This window comes from Salvia splendens, unplaced genomic scaffold (assembly GCF_004379255.2).
Source record: "Salvia splendens isolate huo1 unplaced genomic scaffold, SspV2 ctg1074, whole genome shotgun sequence".
In the NCBI taxonomy this organism is placed as follows: domain Eukaryota; kingdom Viridiplantae; phylum Streptophyta; class Magnoliopsida; order Lamiales; family Lamiaceae; genus Salvia; species Salvia splendens.
In genome coordinates, this window is record NW_024598619.1 from 1 (window position 1) to 18389 (window position 18389).

At 39.9% G+C, this 18389-nt stretch overlaps 2 protein-coding genes and 2 pseudogenes across 2 annotated transcripts; 3 read left to right on the top strand and 1 right to left on the bottom strand.

The window, feature by feature from the left end:
- Positions 1 to 1704: 1704 nt before the first annotated feature.
- LOC121788551 lies at positions 1705 to 2627 on the top strand (annotated as a pseudogene).
- An 882-nt stretch (positions 2628 to 3509) lies between these two features.
- LOC121788552 (polyadenylate-binding protein 8-like) lies at positions 3510 to 7178 on the bottom strand. Its single transcript, XM_042187199.1, has 9 exons — positions 6930 to 7178; positions 6321 to 6439; positions 5538 to 6194; positions 5367 to 5444; positions 5169 to 5258; positions 4772 to 4909; positions 4331 to 4510; positions 4069 to 4245; positions 3510 to 3901 (listed from the first exon to the last, which is right to left on the bottom strand). Exons 1-9 carry the CDS (start codon positions 7150 to 7152, stop codon positions 3671 to 3673), a joined length of 1893 nt encoding a protein of 630 aa, XP_042043133.1. The 5' UTR covers positions 7153 to 7178; the 3' UTR covers positions 3510 to 3670.
- A 4815-nt stretch (positions 7179 to 11993) lies between these two features.
- LOC121788554 (CBS domain-containing protein CBSX1, chloroplastic-like) lies at positions 11994 to 15431 on the top strand. Its single transcript, XM_042187200.1, has 8 exons — positions 11994 to 12307; positions 12984 to 13071; positions 13182 to 13246; positions 13385 to 13433; positions 14172 to 14227; positions 14389 to 14504; positions 14684 to 14741; positions 14834 to 15431. Exons 1-8 carry the CDS (start codon positions 12095 to 12097, stop codon positions 14903 to 14905), a joined length of 717 nt encoding a protein of 238 aa, XP_042043134.1. The 5' UTR covers positions 11994 to 12094; the 3' UTR covers positions 14906 to 15431.
- Positions 15432 to 17279: 1848 nt separating this feature from the next.
- Positions 17280 to 18289, top strand: LOC121788550 (annotated as a pseudogene).
- Positions 18290 to 18389: the final 100 nt, after the last annotated feature.

The window sequence follows — 18389 nt, forward strand, 5'->3', positions numbered from 1 at the left end:
GCGGAGAGATAGGACCACCGCGGTGAGCGGCGTGCGCTGGGTGGAGCTCTGCTCCGCGGAAGCTCGACGATCGAGTGTCGCCTCGATAGATATGAACGTAGTCAAGGGAGCGGTGGCTAACGCGGTGAGTTTCTCTAAACCTTGGATTTTTTCCGTGTTTTGAATTTTTAAATCATCGTTGGATTGATTTGCAGCATTTTTGTGGTGTTAACGAATTAACTGATTTCTCAAAAATTGAGAAATGGAATGTTTTTATTTTTGAATGGCCAATCAGTGATGTGGTGTTCGCCACGTGGCCTTATGTTTTTCACAAAAACGCATAGGTAAAACTGCCTTCCTTAAATGGAAGGAACAAAATTTGATGATATCCATTCTAAATAGTAGAGTATGCAAATAAAATTTCATTTATATTGCTAAAAATTTCTAAACTTGGCACAATATGATTATTTTAGGATAAAGAATGATCCCATGAATTGATCATATATATGAGGACATATATTTTGGCTGATTAGTGCTATAAGTGTGATTTTGAGCATGTTTTATTAGAATGGATTGGGTAGTATTGAAGGACTTGATGAGGACTATTGTCTGATTACAAATAAGAGCATTGTTTTTTGTAACTATATCCAAAAATATAAAAGGAAATATATAGGAACCAACCAGCTAACCAATTTTCTCGTATTTTTCTTAATTCTAGTAATTGTATCATTCTAATAAACCACTCGATGGAATGTGTCACAGTCATGTCATGTCATGTTAGTGTAGAAAAAATCAATGGAATTAATTTATTACTACTTGATTTAGAAAAACATCCACGATTTAAATTATTAACACGGGGGCCAATTTTCACGAACAATAATAAATATGCAAACCACCATGAGTGTCCATCTTCAAAATGAAAAGCCACTTGATGGTCGTTTAATTTAGGGCCTAATGGCAGGAAAAATCATAAAGTTTTGCAACTTTTTTGAAAATCAGCATGAAAATATTATAAATTTTTTATTCGTTCTCAATGGTGAAAGTTTTTGGTGAAACTGGATTTGATATATAGCCGAAAAATTTATACAATCTTTTTTTCTTTTACATAGTCTATATACAAAAACTGTGTCTAATTTGGGTACTCACTTTCTTATTTTGAGATGATTGTTGTGTGCTAAGTATGGATTGAGTTTTAGACTACTCTACATTGTGTTGTGGTTTTAATACTACATAACCATATGCTTTTACCATAAAATAAACACCAAAGTCCAACGCATATAGCCTTTTTCAAAGTGAAAAAGATGGACGTGGTAATTGATGGCTGAAAATAGTTGACTCAAGACTTTCTTGTCATGTTATAATTTTTACACATATACATGACAATTGACATTGATATAAAGGGAATATTGCTTCATTTAAAGATGGCTTTTGACCCAAAGACTTTCTTGTTATGTGTAAAATTAAAATTATACAGTATCATTTTGTACACACATATACATGACATTGATATAAAGGGGATGATAAGCATGATTTAAGGATCTAGCCATCTAGGCATCTCTCGAACTGAAATTCCATTGAATTTGTGCACATTTCTTGAGTTTTGACTCCTGAGAATTGATCCAAAATAATGGCATGTTATATACTACATGTGAAAGTAGGAATTTAATCGAAGTTGATAACTCAAATCTTGTTTAATAATGAGATAGCAATGTATGTTTGGTGCAGACCATAACGATGTTCTTTTCGGGGTACTAACATGCGGCATGTCACGCTACTTGGACATGAGATCATCCAAAGGTAAAACATGATCAATCATGTTTCACTTCTAACACCTTTCCCAACATGTGTTACAAAAAACTAAATATTGGTGTTGTGTAGCTCTGCCCGAGGGGCTTCGGCTCACTGGTCTTGCAATGGTGAATTTGAGGCCACGGTCAGGATTGCAGGACATATCGAAGCTGATGGATGGCGATTCTGGAACGCGCTGGGGCAACAAATTCGGGATGCTTCTGCTACCTGTTTATTACCACAGAGGAGGTTCGGATCCAATCCAGTTTGTCAAGAGATCCGAAGCTATGATCGACTCGAAAAAGCTTTCATTGGAAGGCCCTTCTCCTACAGCATTGGCAACTTACTCATGTCTCTTTTTGGGCCAAAAGTGAGTTCAGTTTACTTGTTGAAAAAGGAACATAAACTTAAAAAGATGAGGATTAATCATTTCATGTTTTCTCTTGCTTGGATGGTAGGTTGCTTGCCTTCTCAACTACAGGATCCTTTTGCAATACAACTTTCACTATATCAAATGTCGTCGGCCCTACTGAACGAATCCTGATCGCGAGCAACCCTGTGAAGCGCATAAGGGTTACTTCAAGCAGCCTACCACATGTAAACATTCTCAATTCAACATAGATGTATGACTTGCATAAACATAACACAAGATCTTTTGATTGTGTGGTGTAGGCAATCACAATGCATATGGTGAGTTATGCAGGAATGGTGGACCTGCAAATCCTGGTTGCCAAAGATATTATCCCAGACCCCAAAACTCTAGCAAAGTGTTTCTGTTGAGGCTACAAACAACTAGTGTTTAATGTATGTAATCAAATCCCATATCATAAATTAGGTTCATACATCTCTTGAACTTGCAATTTCGGAAAGCCTCACTGATTCAGACCAAACAAGAGAACTCATCCCAAAAAATTAGTCTGTTAGGAGAGAGAGTCCATTTTGTCTATATACCCCACATCAGTTGTTCTCACAACCGATGTGGGAATTGAGCCCGTAACACTCACCCTGTACTACTATAGTCCATTTTGTCTATATACCCCACATCAGTTGTTCTCACAACCGATGTGAGAATTGAGCCCGTAACACTCACCCTGTACTACTAGATAACAAGAGTGATGCCAGAGAGAAAGAAGCAGGAGATGAGAAGTTTCTGTTTCTGAATCTAGGAAGACAAAAGATGACATCTAATTGATTGAGAGAAAGAAATATGACGAGAGAATGAGGAAGGTGGAAATGTCGGAAAGCAAAATTAAGCATTTTAAAAGGGAAAATTATCAATCAAATCATAACTTTTTGTTGACTTCTGGTTGTCAATCCCACAACTTACAAAATTAGATAATTAAATCATAACTTATCATACTTTCATAATTGTCCCATAACTTCAAATTTCTGGCGATTAGAACATAATAGCGCATGAGTGAAACAATTCAAAAGCATTCAACAATTTGCTAGTTTTTGCATGAATAAAATCATGTTTGGAATCGATAGAGAATATTATTCTAATTTAGCAAGCGAATTTTACCAGCGCCTAACCAAAGCAAATAGTCTGTAAATTAATTTAAGAAAAATCTTGATAAAATGTCGTTTCCGTAGGCATACCTAAAATATAACGATACTAATTAGTTGTTCAAATTCATCAGACCTACGACTATAATTTATGTTCATAGACACTACCACAAATTAGACCTATTTTTGGGGGGCGGAGAATGGAACAATAAATCGAATCAAAGAAAAACGATCAATATCCAAAGCACAAGGTTTAAATTAGGTTTCACAGAATACCAGAACAAACAATATCTCCAAAGCCAAATGCATCATGCCAGCAAGTTTGAAAATCCTCAGAAATGAAAACATCAACTGTGTGCCGTTCAACAATTTAGTAGGACACGATTCCAACATGAGATCACTCATTCAATGACAATGTAGCCAGCTGCTCAGCTGGAGAGCCGCTCTGCTGCTGGGACACACTCCTCAGCACCTCCATTGCCTCTGCAACCTTCGCTTTAAGAGCTTCTGGTGACTCCAACAAGTGCAGAACCTCTGTCTGGTCCATTTCCAGTAGCATTCCAGTAACCTTGGCTGCCGTCTCTGGCTTCAGTTGTTCAACAAGTGGGTACAGATTCTCTCCCAACATCTGGTGTTTACAACATTAATGTATTAATTCTCTATTACATCCTCAAATTGAATTTTTAGGAACATAAGATGATCACAGCAGGTATAAAAGAATGAATGGCAGAATAAGTACTGGGGAGACCTCTAGGTTAAAGACAGCTTGTAGTTCGTGCATAAGTAAATGCTTACCGTCCTTTGTTCACTGGGAGAAGCATTTGCAAGTGCAGATGCCAGAGCCCCGATAGGAACTGGCTGAGAGATTCCTGCATCACGCAATGGCAAGCCACCCATTTCATATGGGACAGGAAGCATGCCTCCTGCCATACCTTGCATAGGATCAGGCATGCCACGTCCTCTAGGAACCATCTGCGTGCAAGGAATACTTTAGCACACAAATACGTTTGAAAATGAAAAATGGAAGAGGACAAGAGTCGAAATGCCACCCACAGACCTGCTGTTGCATTACGGGAACAGGCTGAGGGCCATGTTGCATTGGCCCAGCATTACCTCTCCTTCCACCAGGATGTGGACCTTGCTGACCCGGTTGAACCATAGGGACAAACATATTTGGCATGAGAGGCCCACCAGGCCTCATACCAGGTACAAGCTGCTGTTGATATCCAAATCCAGGCTGAAATAAAAAAAAAACAAGTATTAGAACACATTAGGAGTACTTACAGTAATGAGTTACCACTGATCATTCATAATCTAGGATAAAACTGTGTCATTACAAAAAGACAAGACACATTGGTTGGAATAAATTGATACAAGCAAGAAAACTGTTCCGTTTCAAAAGTACTCTGTACAAAAGACCTGTTTACAAGAAATTATCTCAACATTTGGAATCTGATTCCACAATAGACACAAAATAGCAGGTCAAGAAAACTATTACCTGAGGAGGAATCATTGCAGGTGGAGCTTGACCATAGAATATCTGTTGCCCTAGACCAGGACCACCAGGCGTATACATTGGCATACGAGGAGCCACAGTAGGTGCCATTGTAATTGGCCTCATTTGAGAAAATTGAGCCTGGATGAAGTCATGATGGAGATCAGCATATATATTACATACTGTACGATGATACAACTTGAAAATCATTTATGCTCAATAAACCAAACCAATGGCGCTTGGAGAAAAGAAAATTAAGGAAGAGTAAGAGAAATGTGGAGAAAACAAGTGGTTGCAACTGTTGTCAGAACACCCAGACCATGTCACTCTTCAGCCATATGCTTTGATTTCACATCAACAGGTTTTTCCATATATTGAACTATTGAAGTAAATAACAGACCTGTAGTTGTGCTCTTCTATCTTCTTTCCTCTGAGCAAGTGCAACATAAAGAGGTTTGCTAGCAATCATCTTGCCATTCATTTCAGAGAGCTGAAATACAAAAAATAGTAACAACATTAATAATAACAAAAGCTTCCTCCATTAAGAGATAAACAGTTTAGAAGGCGAAGCTGGTAGAATGAATGGAGATGGGCTCACAGCTCTGGCAGCCTCTTCAGGTGATGAAAATGCAACAAACCCAGAACCTCTGCTAATTCCCTTTGGGTCCCGCATAACCTGAAAATATCATAGCAGGTCTGGTAAGTTATAGGCCCATAAGATGTTGACTATGATGAGGGCTGAAAATCATGACATGCAGGATCAACGAACCTTGCAAGATGTTATTGAACCATATGAAGCGAATAACTCCTTAAGCTGATCATCATTGATGCTATCATCCAGATTCTTAACATACAGGTTGGAACCCTGTGATTTGTCAACAGCTTCCTTCAAACTCTGCTCAAATTGGTTCTTAAGTTGTACCTCCCTCTCAGATTTTTTCTGGGCTCTACCAACATACAGTTCCTTGTTATCAATTTTTATACCATTTAAAGTGTCAACAGCTCTGCCAGCATCATCTGCATCTTCAAAGTTGACAAATCCAAAACATTTGGAAGTTCCATCATCATTTCTCATCACAACTACACTGGTAATTTGCCCAAATTCACCAAACATCTTCTGAAGATCTTCTTCAGTTGTTGTTTCATATATATTTTTGACAAACACATTAGTGAATTTCGTCTTGTCTACTTCCATCTCTCTTTCTTGCTTGCGGACAAAAGGTCCGACATAAACTTGTTTTCCATTCAATAACATTCCATTAAGCTTCTCAATAGCTTTCTGAGCGGATTCTTCAGTGGCATATTGCACAAAGCCATAGCCTAATGACTGGCCAGAAGAATTAGTTGCTACTTTGCATGAGAGGATGGAACCAAAAGAAGAAAATGTCTCGTGCAGAGCTTTGTGGTCAATATCCTTGTCCAAATTCTGCTCAGAAAATTTATATCAAAATAAAGAGAAGGCTCCAAGGAAGTTTCTATTTTAAACTGCAAGACCATGACACATGCACATCATACATCCAACTGAACTTTTGAAAGAGACAGAAAACAATACCTTGATAAATATATTTCCATTGCCACTACGGCGCACACTAGGGTCTCGATGAGAATACATAACCCTAATGGGTTTGCCATTGAGTGGAGTGAAGTTCAGCTCCATCAGTGCCCTTTCGGCTACACCACAAAAGAGAGGAAAATAAATGGAAAGAAATAGCACAGTTAGGCTTGAAACTTTAGATCTTTTTTGTCCAGCCTTAAGCAAGACAAAAAGTAAATTAGGGCTATTTAGGTTTTGGGCGTGAAACAAACAGACATCCAAATTATGTATGTCCCAACTATATTACACATTCCTAAATATGGATATAGATGTCATGCTCATCAAAAATCTAAAATTAGACTCTAATGGAAAGTACAGTCCCGCCTTCATCAGACTTATTCCTTCAGGTCAACAATCAAATTATCCAATACAATCAACATGAAAACATAAAAATCAAACGATTAAGCTTACAATATACGGCATAAAACAGCATACTTAGAGAGGCTTATCTTCAGAAAAAGGAAAACCTTTCAGTAATTTACAATTTTCATTTCAAAATTTTATCAGTGGAAAATTAATCATAAAAAATTCATCATTAAATTGTAGAAAAGCAGAGTTGATACATACTATCCTGAGAGTTGCCAAAGTTGACGTATCCGTATCCTAGCGAGCGCCGGCTGGTTAAATCCCTACAGACCCTAACCGATACCACATCTCCCATATTGCTGAACAGATTGTAGAGCTGAGAATCAGTCACGTTGACTTCGAGATCGCCAACGTACAGCGAGGTCACGAACGGCGCGCCACCAGAAGCCGCCGCCGCATTCACCACCGGAACCTGAGACTGCATCTGAACCTGGCGGCCATCTCAACTTCACAAAAAAACGAAACGAAATCGGGAGAAAAGGAAACGAGCAGTTTTTTTTTCCTTTTAATTTTTCAGATTTTTTTGGATTTTCTCTGTAACTTCCCTCTCCTCTTCTTATTATCAAATTCACTGGAATGTAAATCAGAAAAATTCTTCAACAAGTAGACCGAAAGCGAGAAGAAAATAGAACTAAGAATTTAGGGGTTTTTTCACTGGATTTGATTTTCTCTATTTTTTTTGTTTTTTTTGGGTGTTTTCAATAGAGAGAGGAGAGGGAAGGGTTCATAGGTCGGAGATCCGACGGAGAGACACGATCACCGCCAGCAACGCGGGCGGCGCCGACGCCGATAAGATGGGTAAAAATGGGGATAAATGTGAAGGGCAAATGCGCCAAGTTTGGGCGGCGGTACTTATATTGTGTGAGGGGTGAGGGATGCGCTGCGTGCACTCAAAAACCGTAAATCTCAGCCGTCGATGAGGTGTGTTGGGCCAATGTTGGTTGTCCGAGATTACGTCGACAGCAGGAAAAGGATTTTTTTTTTTTTAGGAAAAGGATTCTTTCTTTTTCTTAGGGACAAAAGGTGATTCGCTCACCCCATGCGCCCCCATAACCCGGCCCGACATCGCTATGGAGGGGTTCAAACACGGTACCTCAGCGGCCCATTAGGTGGGAGGAACTTACACTGGTAACCAGCACACAAGGAGCCACCACAGTGGTGAAACTCTCACACTGCGGCTGCCAGCATTCGATCCTGTCTGCTTAGGGACAATCTACCACCCAGGAACCAACTGAGTTAAGCCCGTGCGGGCTGATTCTTTCTTTTTCTTAATTAGCTGGAAAGTTGAACTGTGCAATAGTCAACTTTACGACTATTAATTGTCTGTATAAATCGTTAGTAGGACGAATTTAGTCAACAAAATAATATTCCCTGTGATCTCATTATCAGGCCATCCACGCCAAGGAATAGACCAGGAATAGTTCAGTCATAGCTTAGCCACAAACTCCTCCGATGATATCATCAACACTAAAAATTCTCCTGCCACATCATCAAAACAAACAAATAGCTCAGTCATAGCCTAGTCACATCACTAGCCACATCACTAATAACAATTATATAAAAATAAAATAATTAACAATCACACAATATACGAATTTAATTTACGAGATATATACGAGAAACATTAATAATACAATTAAAATTTTAAAAAGTACAATAATTTTTAAAAAGTACAATAATTAAAAAAAGTACAATAATTCACTACTCCGTCGCTGTAGCCGCCATCGCCGCCGCCTCTGTCGCCGCCTATACTCCCACCGGTCTCCCTCCGTGCCGCCTCCAAATCCTCATGCATGCTCAGGAACAATGTTTGAAGCAAACTCTTCTCCACGGGGTCCACCGCCGCCCGTCATTCGGCCATCGTCTTGACCATCTGATTGCGCGTTTGTTGACGCGCGAAGAATTTGAGATCCGCTGTGGATTGGCCAAGGGAGGATGCCGACTGGACCTCCTGTGAACCCCCGGCTGCCCCCCTCGCCTCCCGTTGAGCCCGCTTGTGTCCAACCGGGCGAGTTCGGCGAGCGAACGAACGAGGGGTCGGGACCTCCTGGGCCGTCTCAGGGAGGTCGTGGGAACCACCGCTGCTGCCGCTGAAATCACCGGTATAGTTCAGTCGTTGCTTCTTCAGCCAGCCAGCGTAGACACCTACTCGGAACTTCGGAGTCGTTCAGCACAAGATAGCAGTTCCAGTAGGTGAAGTCCTTATACAACCCGGGCTGGGGGAAGGCTTTCTCCGCTATCCTCCTGCAGTCTTCCTCCGTTTGGCCACTGCTCTGCATTCGGAGGTCGTTGGCGTACAAACCAGAAAATCGGGAGACGACAGCCCTGATTCGGTCCCACCCGTTCCGGCAATCCTCCCCGTTGCGTCGCCTCCCATCCGGACAAAATCGGCTGCTGCTATCTTGCCCCACAAGTTGATGATCCTCTGGTTGTTAGAAACGAGAGGATCGTCGCAAACACTCACCCACGCCTTGGACAGCGCGACGTTCTCCGCATCCGTCCACCTTCTTCGTACCGAGCCGTCGTCCTCACCCGGCTGCGACGACTCCCCGACCTTCTTCCCCTTGCCCTTTTTCTTTGGTGCGCCACGACCCTGCACTGCTCACCCCGTTTGAACGGGAGTATCCGGAACTTCGAGGATATCAAACACCAACTCCTCTAAGGAAAAAACATCAAATTGCGTGAACTGCACATCCGTTGGGGTCGATGTGTGCGAAGAAGCAGTCGAAAAATCAAAACTGGGGCGATAGACCTCCCCCTCCCCTGGCGTCCCCTGCGTCACCGGTACCCCCCTGTCGGGGGCTGCATCGCAGTCCCCCCTCCCCCCGCGGCATCATCTGCATCCTGGGCGCCCCCCCGGCATCATCTGCATCCCGGGCGCCCACCCCGACATCATCTGCATACCGGGTTGCATCCCCGGTATCCCCTGCCACGCCGGCATACCCCCCCCAGCTGCCATCCCGGGAATATTTCCCCCGGCTGCCATCCCGGGCATCATCCCCTGCCACGGGTACATAATGTAGTACCCTGGCATCGGACCCCATCCACCTCCCACGGGTACCGGGGGAGTTTGAGACCCGCTCGTCACTGGAGTACCTTCGTTGGTGTTCTCCATTTCTCGGTGTTAATCTTGTACAGAAATTAAGATAGAGAGAGTACTCGTTAAAACAAGTGGTGCGAATGAAAATGACGTGCAAACCGCGTAGATATAGTGTTTCGAAAGTAAAAAAATCCACTCGGCGGTGCGCTAGGCGATCCGGGCGCTGCAATAGCGCCGAGCGGATCGCCCAGCGCACCGCCTAGCGCCGCAAAACCGCCGAGCGCTCGGCGGTTTTTAATTCCGAAATCCGCTGGGTGGTTGCAATGGACCGCCTAGCGCCGACGCTCGGCTAGGCGGTGCGCTAGGCGCCATTGCGGATGGGCTCAATGAGATTGGTATGCATTTTTAAAAATATAAAAATTACATGAAAAATTAATGAAAATATGAATTTTAGTAAAGTTTGAGATATGCTTACTAAATATGGTAGTACTAAAAATTAAATGAAATATGTTGAAGTACAATATCACTCCATAATTTATAAGCACAAGCATACGAAGCAGAATAAATTGTTCGTAGTCGTACAAACTTCCTTGTGGAGGAGTATATTTTTTATAGTAGTTAAATATCACTCATGTAAGAGCATCTCCAGTGGGCGGATGTCCTACTCGGACATCCACTAGGACATCCCGAAAATACCTCCCGTCACGTCACTAGGACTTCCTATCCCACTGTCACGTCACTAGGACATCCCCTTCACAATCCGCCCTTCCCATCGCCCTTCCCACTAGGACTTCCCGCAATGGTGGACGTCCTCCCGCCCGTCGCGCCGACGTCCGACCCGGACGTCCGACCCACGCCACAATGGCGGACGTCCGCCCGCCCGTCGCGCCGACGTCCGAGGACACCCGACGTCCTCACGGGACGTCCGTATCCGACCTCCCCTGCCACAATGGCGGACGTCCCGGTCGCCCGTCGCGCACGTCCGACCGGACGTCCGCTATTGGAGATGCTCTAAGAAGAACAAAAAAACGTTGTCATTGTAAACTCGTAAAATATGGAAGAGCACTTACTACTATATATTTTGTGAGTAGATCACAATGTGGATTAACTATAAGGAAAAAGTTAGTTGAATATTTTAATGGGAAGGAAGGATAGAAATGTTTATTTTTAAATATAGAAAATGAGTATTTTAAATGAGACAAACTAAAAAAGAAATGTGAACATTTTAAGTGTGATGGAATGAGTAATAAAATATTACTACATTCGTCCCACATTAAGCGCCACATTTAATATGGATACGAATTTTAAGAAATGTAAAGAAAAGTGAGTTGAATAAGTTAGTGGATTATGAGTCTCACTTATATATATTAGTTTTATAATAAAATATGAGTAGAATTGGTTAGTGGAATGTGAGGTTTACTTACCATTTATGATAAAAGTGAAATGTGACGCTTAATGTGTGACGGAGATAGTACATAATAAAGAAGAATTCGTGTGTAGACATGTCGATTATGATCCTATAAGCAATTTAGTATTGTTTATTTATCTATCTCAATTAAACTGGAGTTTAACAATATAAGACAATACATAGTACTATAAATTCACTAAATACACATCCTTTATCGCAACCAACAAATCCAATCTACTTGCTTCATTTGATTTTGGTAGTTTGCATCAATTTGTAAATGAAATGAACTAGAAGTTAATTCTGAACCACTCGTTTAAACAGTTGTACAGTACCGCCTAAATTGCTAGCATATTCGGGGCTTGTTTGGCGATAGGCTCAAAGGGATAACAGAAATTAATAGTACTCCCTCCGTCACGGACTACTTGCACTTATTTCCTTTCTGGGCGTCCCAAGTTATTTGCACTCTTCCCATTTTAGTAAAAATTATCACCTACAGCTGCAATTGTTGACTTTGTTATATACTCATTCCTTAATCTCCGTGCCGAAAAGGAAATGTGCGAGTAGTCCGGGACGGAGGGAGTAATAAAAAAAACTGTGCGCATTACACTATTTACATTTTACACTATGTAGTGCTCTTAAGAATTATTGAGAAAAGGTTGATGGCGTCATTCTTTAATGATTTTTTTCCCTATTTTATTATTGTTAATTATAGTTTTCAAATTATTTAATTTAAGAAACTAGACAAATTTTGCCGGGAAACATCATTACCCGTTGATTTCTGCCAAACAAGTCCTTAATCGCGCACCCAACTTGCTTGAGCGTTGTAAGTACTCCAAATAAGATACAGGCAAGATCTGGAAAATATCTGATTTCTTTCTACATCTCTCTGTTGCTTTTTTCCATCACCTCTCCACATCCATGGATTCCATTATTTTCGCACAATTTCCCTCTGTTTTTTCACTTTCAGCAGCAGATCCACTCGTTCACGGCCGCAGATTACTCTGCGTCCTTACCTGCTACACTCGCTCTCCCCTCCCCAATCCGTCGGTTACTATTTCCACCAGCAAACGGAGGCGGCCTGAATCACGACGCCTGCTTCTCGCCACCGCCGGCGCCACCAATTCGGCTCCCGTAAGTAATCGCCGCGCTTCTGTCTTGGAATTTGGCTACTTATTGCCTATATTTTCGTAATTGAAAGTAAAAATACGAGGGTTTTTAAGTAATCAAAGCTCTAATGATGTAGTACTACTATATTAGGTGTATTAGAGCTAGTGATGAAGATCGTTACACACATAATTTAATTAAATACCTATGAGGTTTTGTATCTGGACTGTATCTATGACGTGCCTGAACTCTGCAAAATAGGAGTATGGTTATGCTTAAAATTTGTTCGCATCTAGTAGAGTTAACAAAAACATGAAATGCTTTAATTATTAGGAGTTTTTGCCATCTATAAACCTCCAATACCCATGAATTTTCATAATATTAACTGCTTTGTCATCCTTAGTTTATCCATGTGGCCAATATAACCATGTTGTAGTTCTCAACCCATTTTTTTGGAGCAATCCGGGGACACCGCAACTGTATGGATATACTGAGGGGGCGTCTACTTTGGGCGATACTCCATATTACATTGACAATGCTTGTGATTGAATATTTGTAGGATTAGATGATCAAACGAACTCAAAATTATTAGATCCATCTAAGTATGTGGTGGTCTGGTGGATTATCTTATGGAGTACCCCACCACCCAAGCACAAGTATAACCAAACTTCACCTTTCCTAAACATGCATTTAAATCTTTCAGGCAAGAGAGAGAACCTACAATGTAGGTGAGTTTATGACAAGAAAAGAGCAATTGCATGTTGTAAGGCCAACAACTACTGTCGATGAAGGTATTTCTTATCGTTTCATCTTACTTTTTTTTTCTTTATTTATACACTTTTGGGTTTGAGAATTTCTCAATTAGCTCATTTTTTTGGCCACTCTCTTAATTATTTCCCAGCTTTGGACACCCTTGTGGAGAAAAGAGTTACTGGATTTCCTGTGGTTGATGATGATTGGAAGTTGGTAATGCTACGTATCTTGTATGATTATGTTTTTGCATTCTAGAGAGCAACATAAATCTCACTTTTCCTACCTTCTAGTAGTAATGACTTTGGTGGCCGTTCATCATAAATCTTGACCAACTGTGTGATGGTGTTACAGGTCGGTGTGGTTTCCGACTATGATTTGTTGGCACTTGACTCCATCTCAGGTACCATTGGATTTGTGAAACCAATTTAATATTCTTGTATTTTTGCTAAGTTGCACCTCTAAGGATAGAAACTCAGTTTTTAGTACGAATGTACAACATCTACCTGTTAAAGCTGGTTACTCAGTTTATTAGGTAGTCATCGCAGATATTGACTTGTTTTCCCTCCATTCATGAGTTTGAAAAGGAAGAAAATGAAAAATGTAGAACAATAAAACATAGAGATATGTAAAGAAGTAGACATAGTAGAGAAAAGAAGTAGGTATATTTCATTACGTCATAAAAGCACATATATATAGTACAAGAGACTAAGTGGTCACATAACCGATGTGAGATACTTATTATCTAACATATTATATAACAAAAAACATAAAAGTCATCAAGAAGAATGAATCACACTGAAAAGAGTGAATCACACAGAAACTAGAACATACTGACAACTCCATTAGAATTGGAAGATCTGTTTATTAGTCACCAAACCTAAGATTATGTAAGAAAAAGGACACATTTATAGCAGCAATTATCAGCACTGTGCATTGTTTATATGCCCAGGTGCTGAGGGACTATAAGATATGTAAACTAGATTGTTTTTTCCTTTCGGTATATTATTTATTAAGTTTAACATATTTTTGTACTTTCCTTCTATTTCCAGGGGCTAAACCAACATAGCTATTATCAAGTAGAGTTCCTTATTACTCATTGCTTATAATTTTTGTTCTGTTTCTCATTGATCAAAATTAGGTGGTGGTGAACAAGATAGTACAAATTTGTTTCCAGTTGTCGGTAGCACTTGGAAAGTATGTATAAACTTTTCTTTCATGAATCTATTAGTCTCCTCGATCAAATTTGTTTCCAGTTGTCGATAGCACTTGAATCTATTAATTTCCTTGATCAATGTAAAGCATCCTCACTATTTTACTTGGCCTGTCTTTGAGTTTCTAATATTCTATTTATGCAGACATTTAATGAAGTTCAGAAGTTACTCAGTAAAACTAATGGGAAGGTTGTTGGTGACGTAATGACTCCTTCCCCCCTAGTTGTGCGTGAAAACACCAATCTTGAGGATGCAGCGAGGTATTTTGACCATTTTCTTAAATATACAACAATTGTAAATCTGTTGATCTAAAAATTACCTCAAAATGTTAGTTTTTCTATAGCCAACACTAACTACAGAACTGGTCAGTTTGTGTGAATCAATCTACAAGCTCAGATTCAATCATTCAAAGGAATAATGTGATGCTGATATGATGCAGGTTGTTGCTTAAAACAAAGTATCGCCGGTTACCTGTAGTAGACATTGAAGGAAAGCTGGTAATGTGATTCTACTCAACTTACAGCATTGGCCCAATATACTAAAATCAGCTGAATGCAATTCTTACAATTTGAATTTTGCCATGTGATAGATTGGTATTATTACCAGGGGAGATGTTGTCAGGGCGGCTCTTCAGATAAAGCAGGCTGCCGAGGAAATGTGATCACTCTTCAGCGCTGGTTGCTCTAAGCATGAGTGAAATTAACACGTACACGTCCTTGATTCTCTAGCCATATTACTGGTTGAACTGAAGTGGTACTCTTTGTGATGTAGTGGCTGATTACTCCATAAAAGGACAGCTGCAGTGAATATGGCACAATGAGGTAATATGTATAATGTATATGTATTGGTCGCGCCCCAAAACCGAGTACTTCATTCTTGCCCAGCTTGTATATTTAGATTTCGTATTCTTGTTTGCATGTGGTGGTGGTGAGAATCCAGAATTGTAGTGAGATTGAGATCAATAGGTAGACTTTCTGTGTCCTCATGGGCTTCTGCTGCCCTTATGCTGTTCTAATAGACATTTATTAGGCTACTTTTTTGGGGGGAAAATTATTAGCATACAACAATCACTGTTTCCCTAATTTCATAATATTCAGAATTGTAGTGAGATTGAGATCAATAGGTTGACTTTCTGTATCCCAATTTTTTACTGTATAATGTTAGTACATTGTTACGGTGGTCCTAAATGTATGCTGCATAAATATTTTTATATTCAATCATTTTAATGCTAAATTAGGTTAAAATAAGGATGATATTACCATTATTAAAGTATTTCTTAATCGGTTAATTTAATCTGACATTTCACCTGTGGTAGTGTAGATGTGATATTCAATTAGTTTCACTATTCAATTATGTTAATCTTAGAGGTAGTACTATGTATTGTAAGTTTGTATTTTGTTAGAATGTAAGATAAGATTGCCCTGAATTTTGTTCTGAAATTTTGAACAAAATGTTTCTACAAGAAATCATATTTCTAATTATGCTTGATTGACAATGGCGATATATGATAAAAAAAAAATACAATTGATGGATTATGTAATGACAATTAATCACATAACTCGTAAAATTAAGGGTTTGATGTATACTATCTATGATTTTATTAAAAATTAATGTTAACGAGTGGCGGTGGCGTATGAAGCATTGGCTCACTTTATTATGATATCAATGAGATTGTGACTTCTCTACTTTCATATTTAAACATCGATATTATTGTTTTCTATGAATACATGCATGTCTTCTTCTACTCCCAATTTCAGGAATACTTCCATATATGGATCCGAATTATTAAATCACTTGGTCAAGTTACAATTGCAACATGACATACTACTTACCACTATTCACATTAAGTCAGAGTCGTAAAGATGATTATTAATGATTCCTTATTAATCATTGTGATTATAGTGACTCAAACTTTCGAACTTGGTTGAAAGAGAAGTGTCTTACCAATAAAGTAGTGTTTCATTTTGATGTTTAGCCGAACGACACTAAAACATCAAATGGCTCATTCTTACGCATTTGCGAGTTTCTTTAGCATCATGAGATCCTACACTCAGTCGCAACTTATTGAATGTTGAGGTTGAATATGCACTTTGTTATGAATTTCCATATTATTGCTAATCAGAATTAGTATTGTAATATTCAGATAATGTGATTGTGATTACGATGGCTTTAGGTGGCTCTTTATAATACCACAATGAGATTTTGATAGTCTACTATCTGCTTTAAATATCGAATGTAGTATTAATTTCGTTGAAGACATTTGTTCCCCTAAAGCATGAAAATAATAAATAAAAGAGGTATTCAATCTATATATAACGGTCAGTTAATTACTCCATCAGGCATCAATTATATGACCACTAAACCTCCATATTATGTTAGGAATACAAAATTAAATCCAATCAAGATCAACATCGTAAAAAAAGGAATATAGTTATTAAGTGTGTAAGATTGACTCGCAAAGTCGCATTGAACTTTAATTCTATTATAAATGTAATTAGAGTTTAAAATTATGAATAATGATAAATGTAAATAAATCGAACATATACATAATATCCTTAAATTTTAAATTCAATTGAATTAAATTATAAATCAATTTTGTTATTAGTTATGTTATTATATAACAATAAAGAGGAAATAATATGAATACTTTATGAGTTTCAAGCTTGATTTGATGTAGTTACATTTTTTCGTAGCTAAGAATTCTAAAATGTAAATTTCCTATTACAACCAAAATAAATATTTTTAATTAGAAATGGGAACTGAATATAATAATTAAAATCATAAATCCTAACTACTGAAATTCAATAAAACATACTCCAACTAAAATAAATAATGAGACAAGGGATGTGCCACCAAAATTGGGAGACACAATCCCTAGTAAGTCCTCCGCACGTCTTATTACTTAATTAATGCCATACCAAAAATTAAATTCTCGTATCTAATCAAATGAAGAACTATAAGTTTGCAATTTTTAAATATCATGCACATCAAATATATATGTCACAATTGAAATAAAAAAGACTTATGTGCTTCCGATGAAGACCGCCGGAAAATTCCCACTCCTCCACCCCTACAAAAGCGGCAGCCGCATTCGCGTCACCGTGGTCGCCCTCTTCCTCCTCTTCACATTCACCTTCCTCTTCAGCTTCATCGCCACAAGAGACACCACCGCCGCCGCCCATCGCCGCTGCCTGACCCTATCTCCGACGCCCTCCTCTACTACGCCTCCGCCAACGCCACCCCTACCATGTCCCCCGCCGAAATACACTCTGTTTACTCCGTCCTCCGTGGCTGCTCGGCGCCGTGCAACCTCCTCGTCTTCGGCCTCACCCAAGAGTCCCTCCTTTGGAACTCCCTCAACCACCGCGGCCGCACCGTCTTCGTCGACGAGTACGCCTTCGGTGTCACCAGGTATCATACAATTCCATCCCAAAATTGATATTCTGAAAGAGGTGCCAATTGGATCTCAGTTCAATCTTAGGATTGATAGAGTGGTTTAGTAGTTAGTTGCGATTTAATTTGTGAATAATTAAGGTTCGAGAAGCGGCACCCGTGGGTGGAGGCCTACGACGTCCGGTTCAGCACCAAAGTACGGGACCTTCGCAGTCTGATCGAGACTTCAAGAGAGGGTAGACGGAGAGTGCCGACCGCTGCAGAACCTGCTCTACTCCGACTGCCAGCTGGCGGTGAACGACCTCCCCAACTACATGTACGACGTCGGGTGGGACGTCATCGTGATCGACGGGCCGTCGGGGTACTCGCCGGATACGCCGGGGAGGATGGCCTCGATATTCTCCGCGGGGTTATGGCGAGGACTAGAGGCGGCGAAGGAGGAGGAGGAGGGACGCATGTGTTCGTGCATGAGATGACGAGAAGAGGTGGAGAGCGTCTGCACGGAGTTTTCCTTTGCCGCGAGAATTTGGTGGAGACGGTGGATATGTTGGGACACTTTGTGGTCCGGAAAATGGGCAGCGGCGGCGGCCGGAACATACTTATGGATTTTTGTTACACAACCTTCTTCTTCGTCTCAGTTTATTTGATCTAAATTTATATATATATGGCGTTATTATTTTTTTATAGTACCAAATACATGTAACAAACGCATATGTAATAGTACTCCATATAGAATAAATAATTAGCGAGTA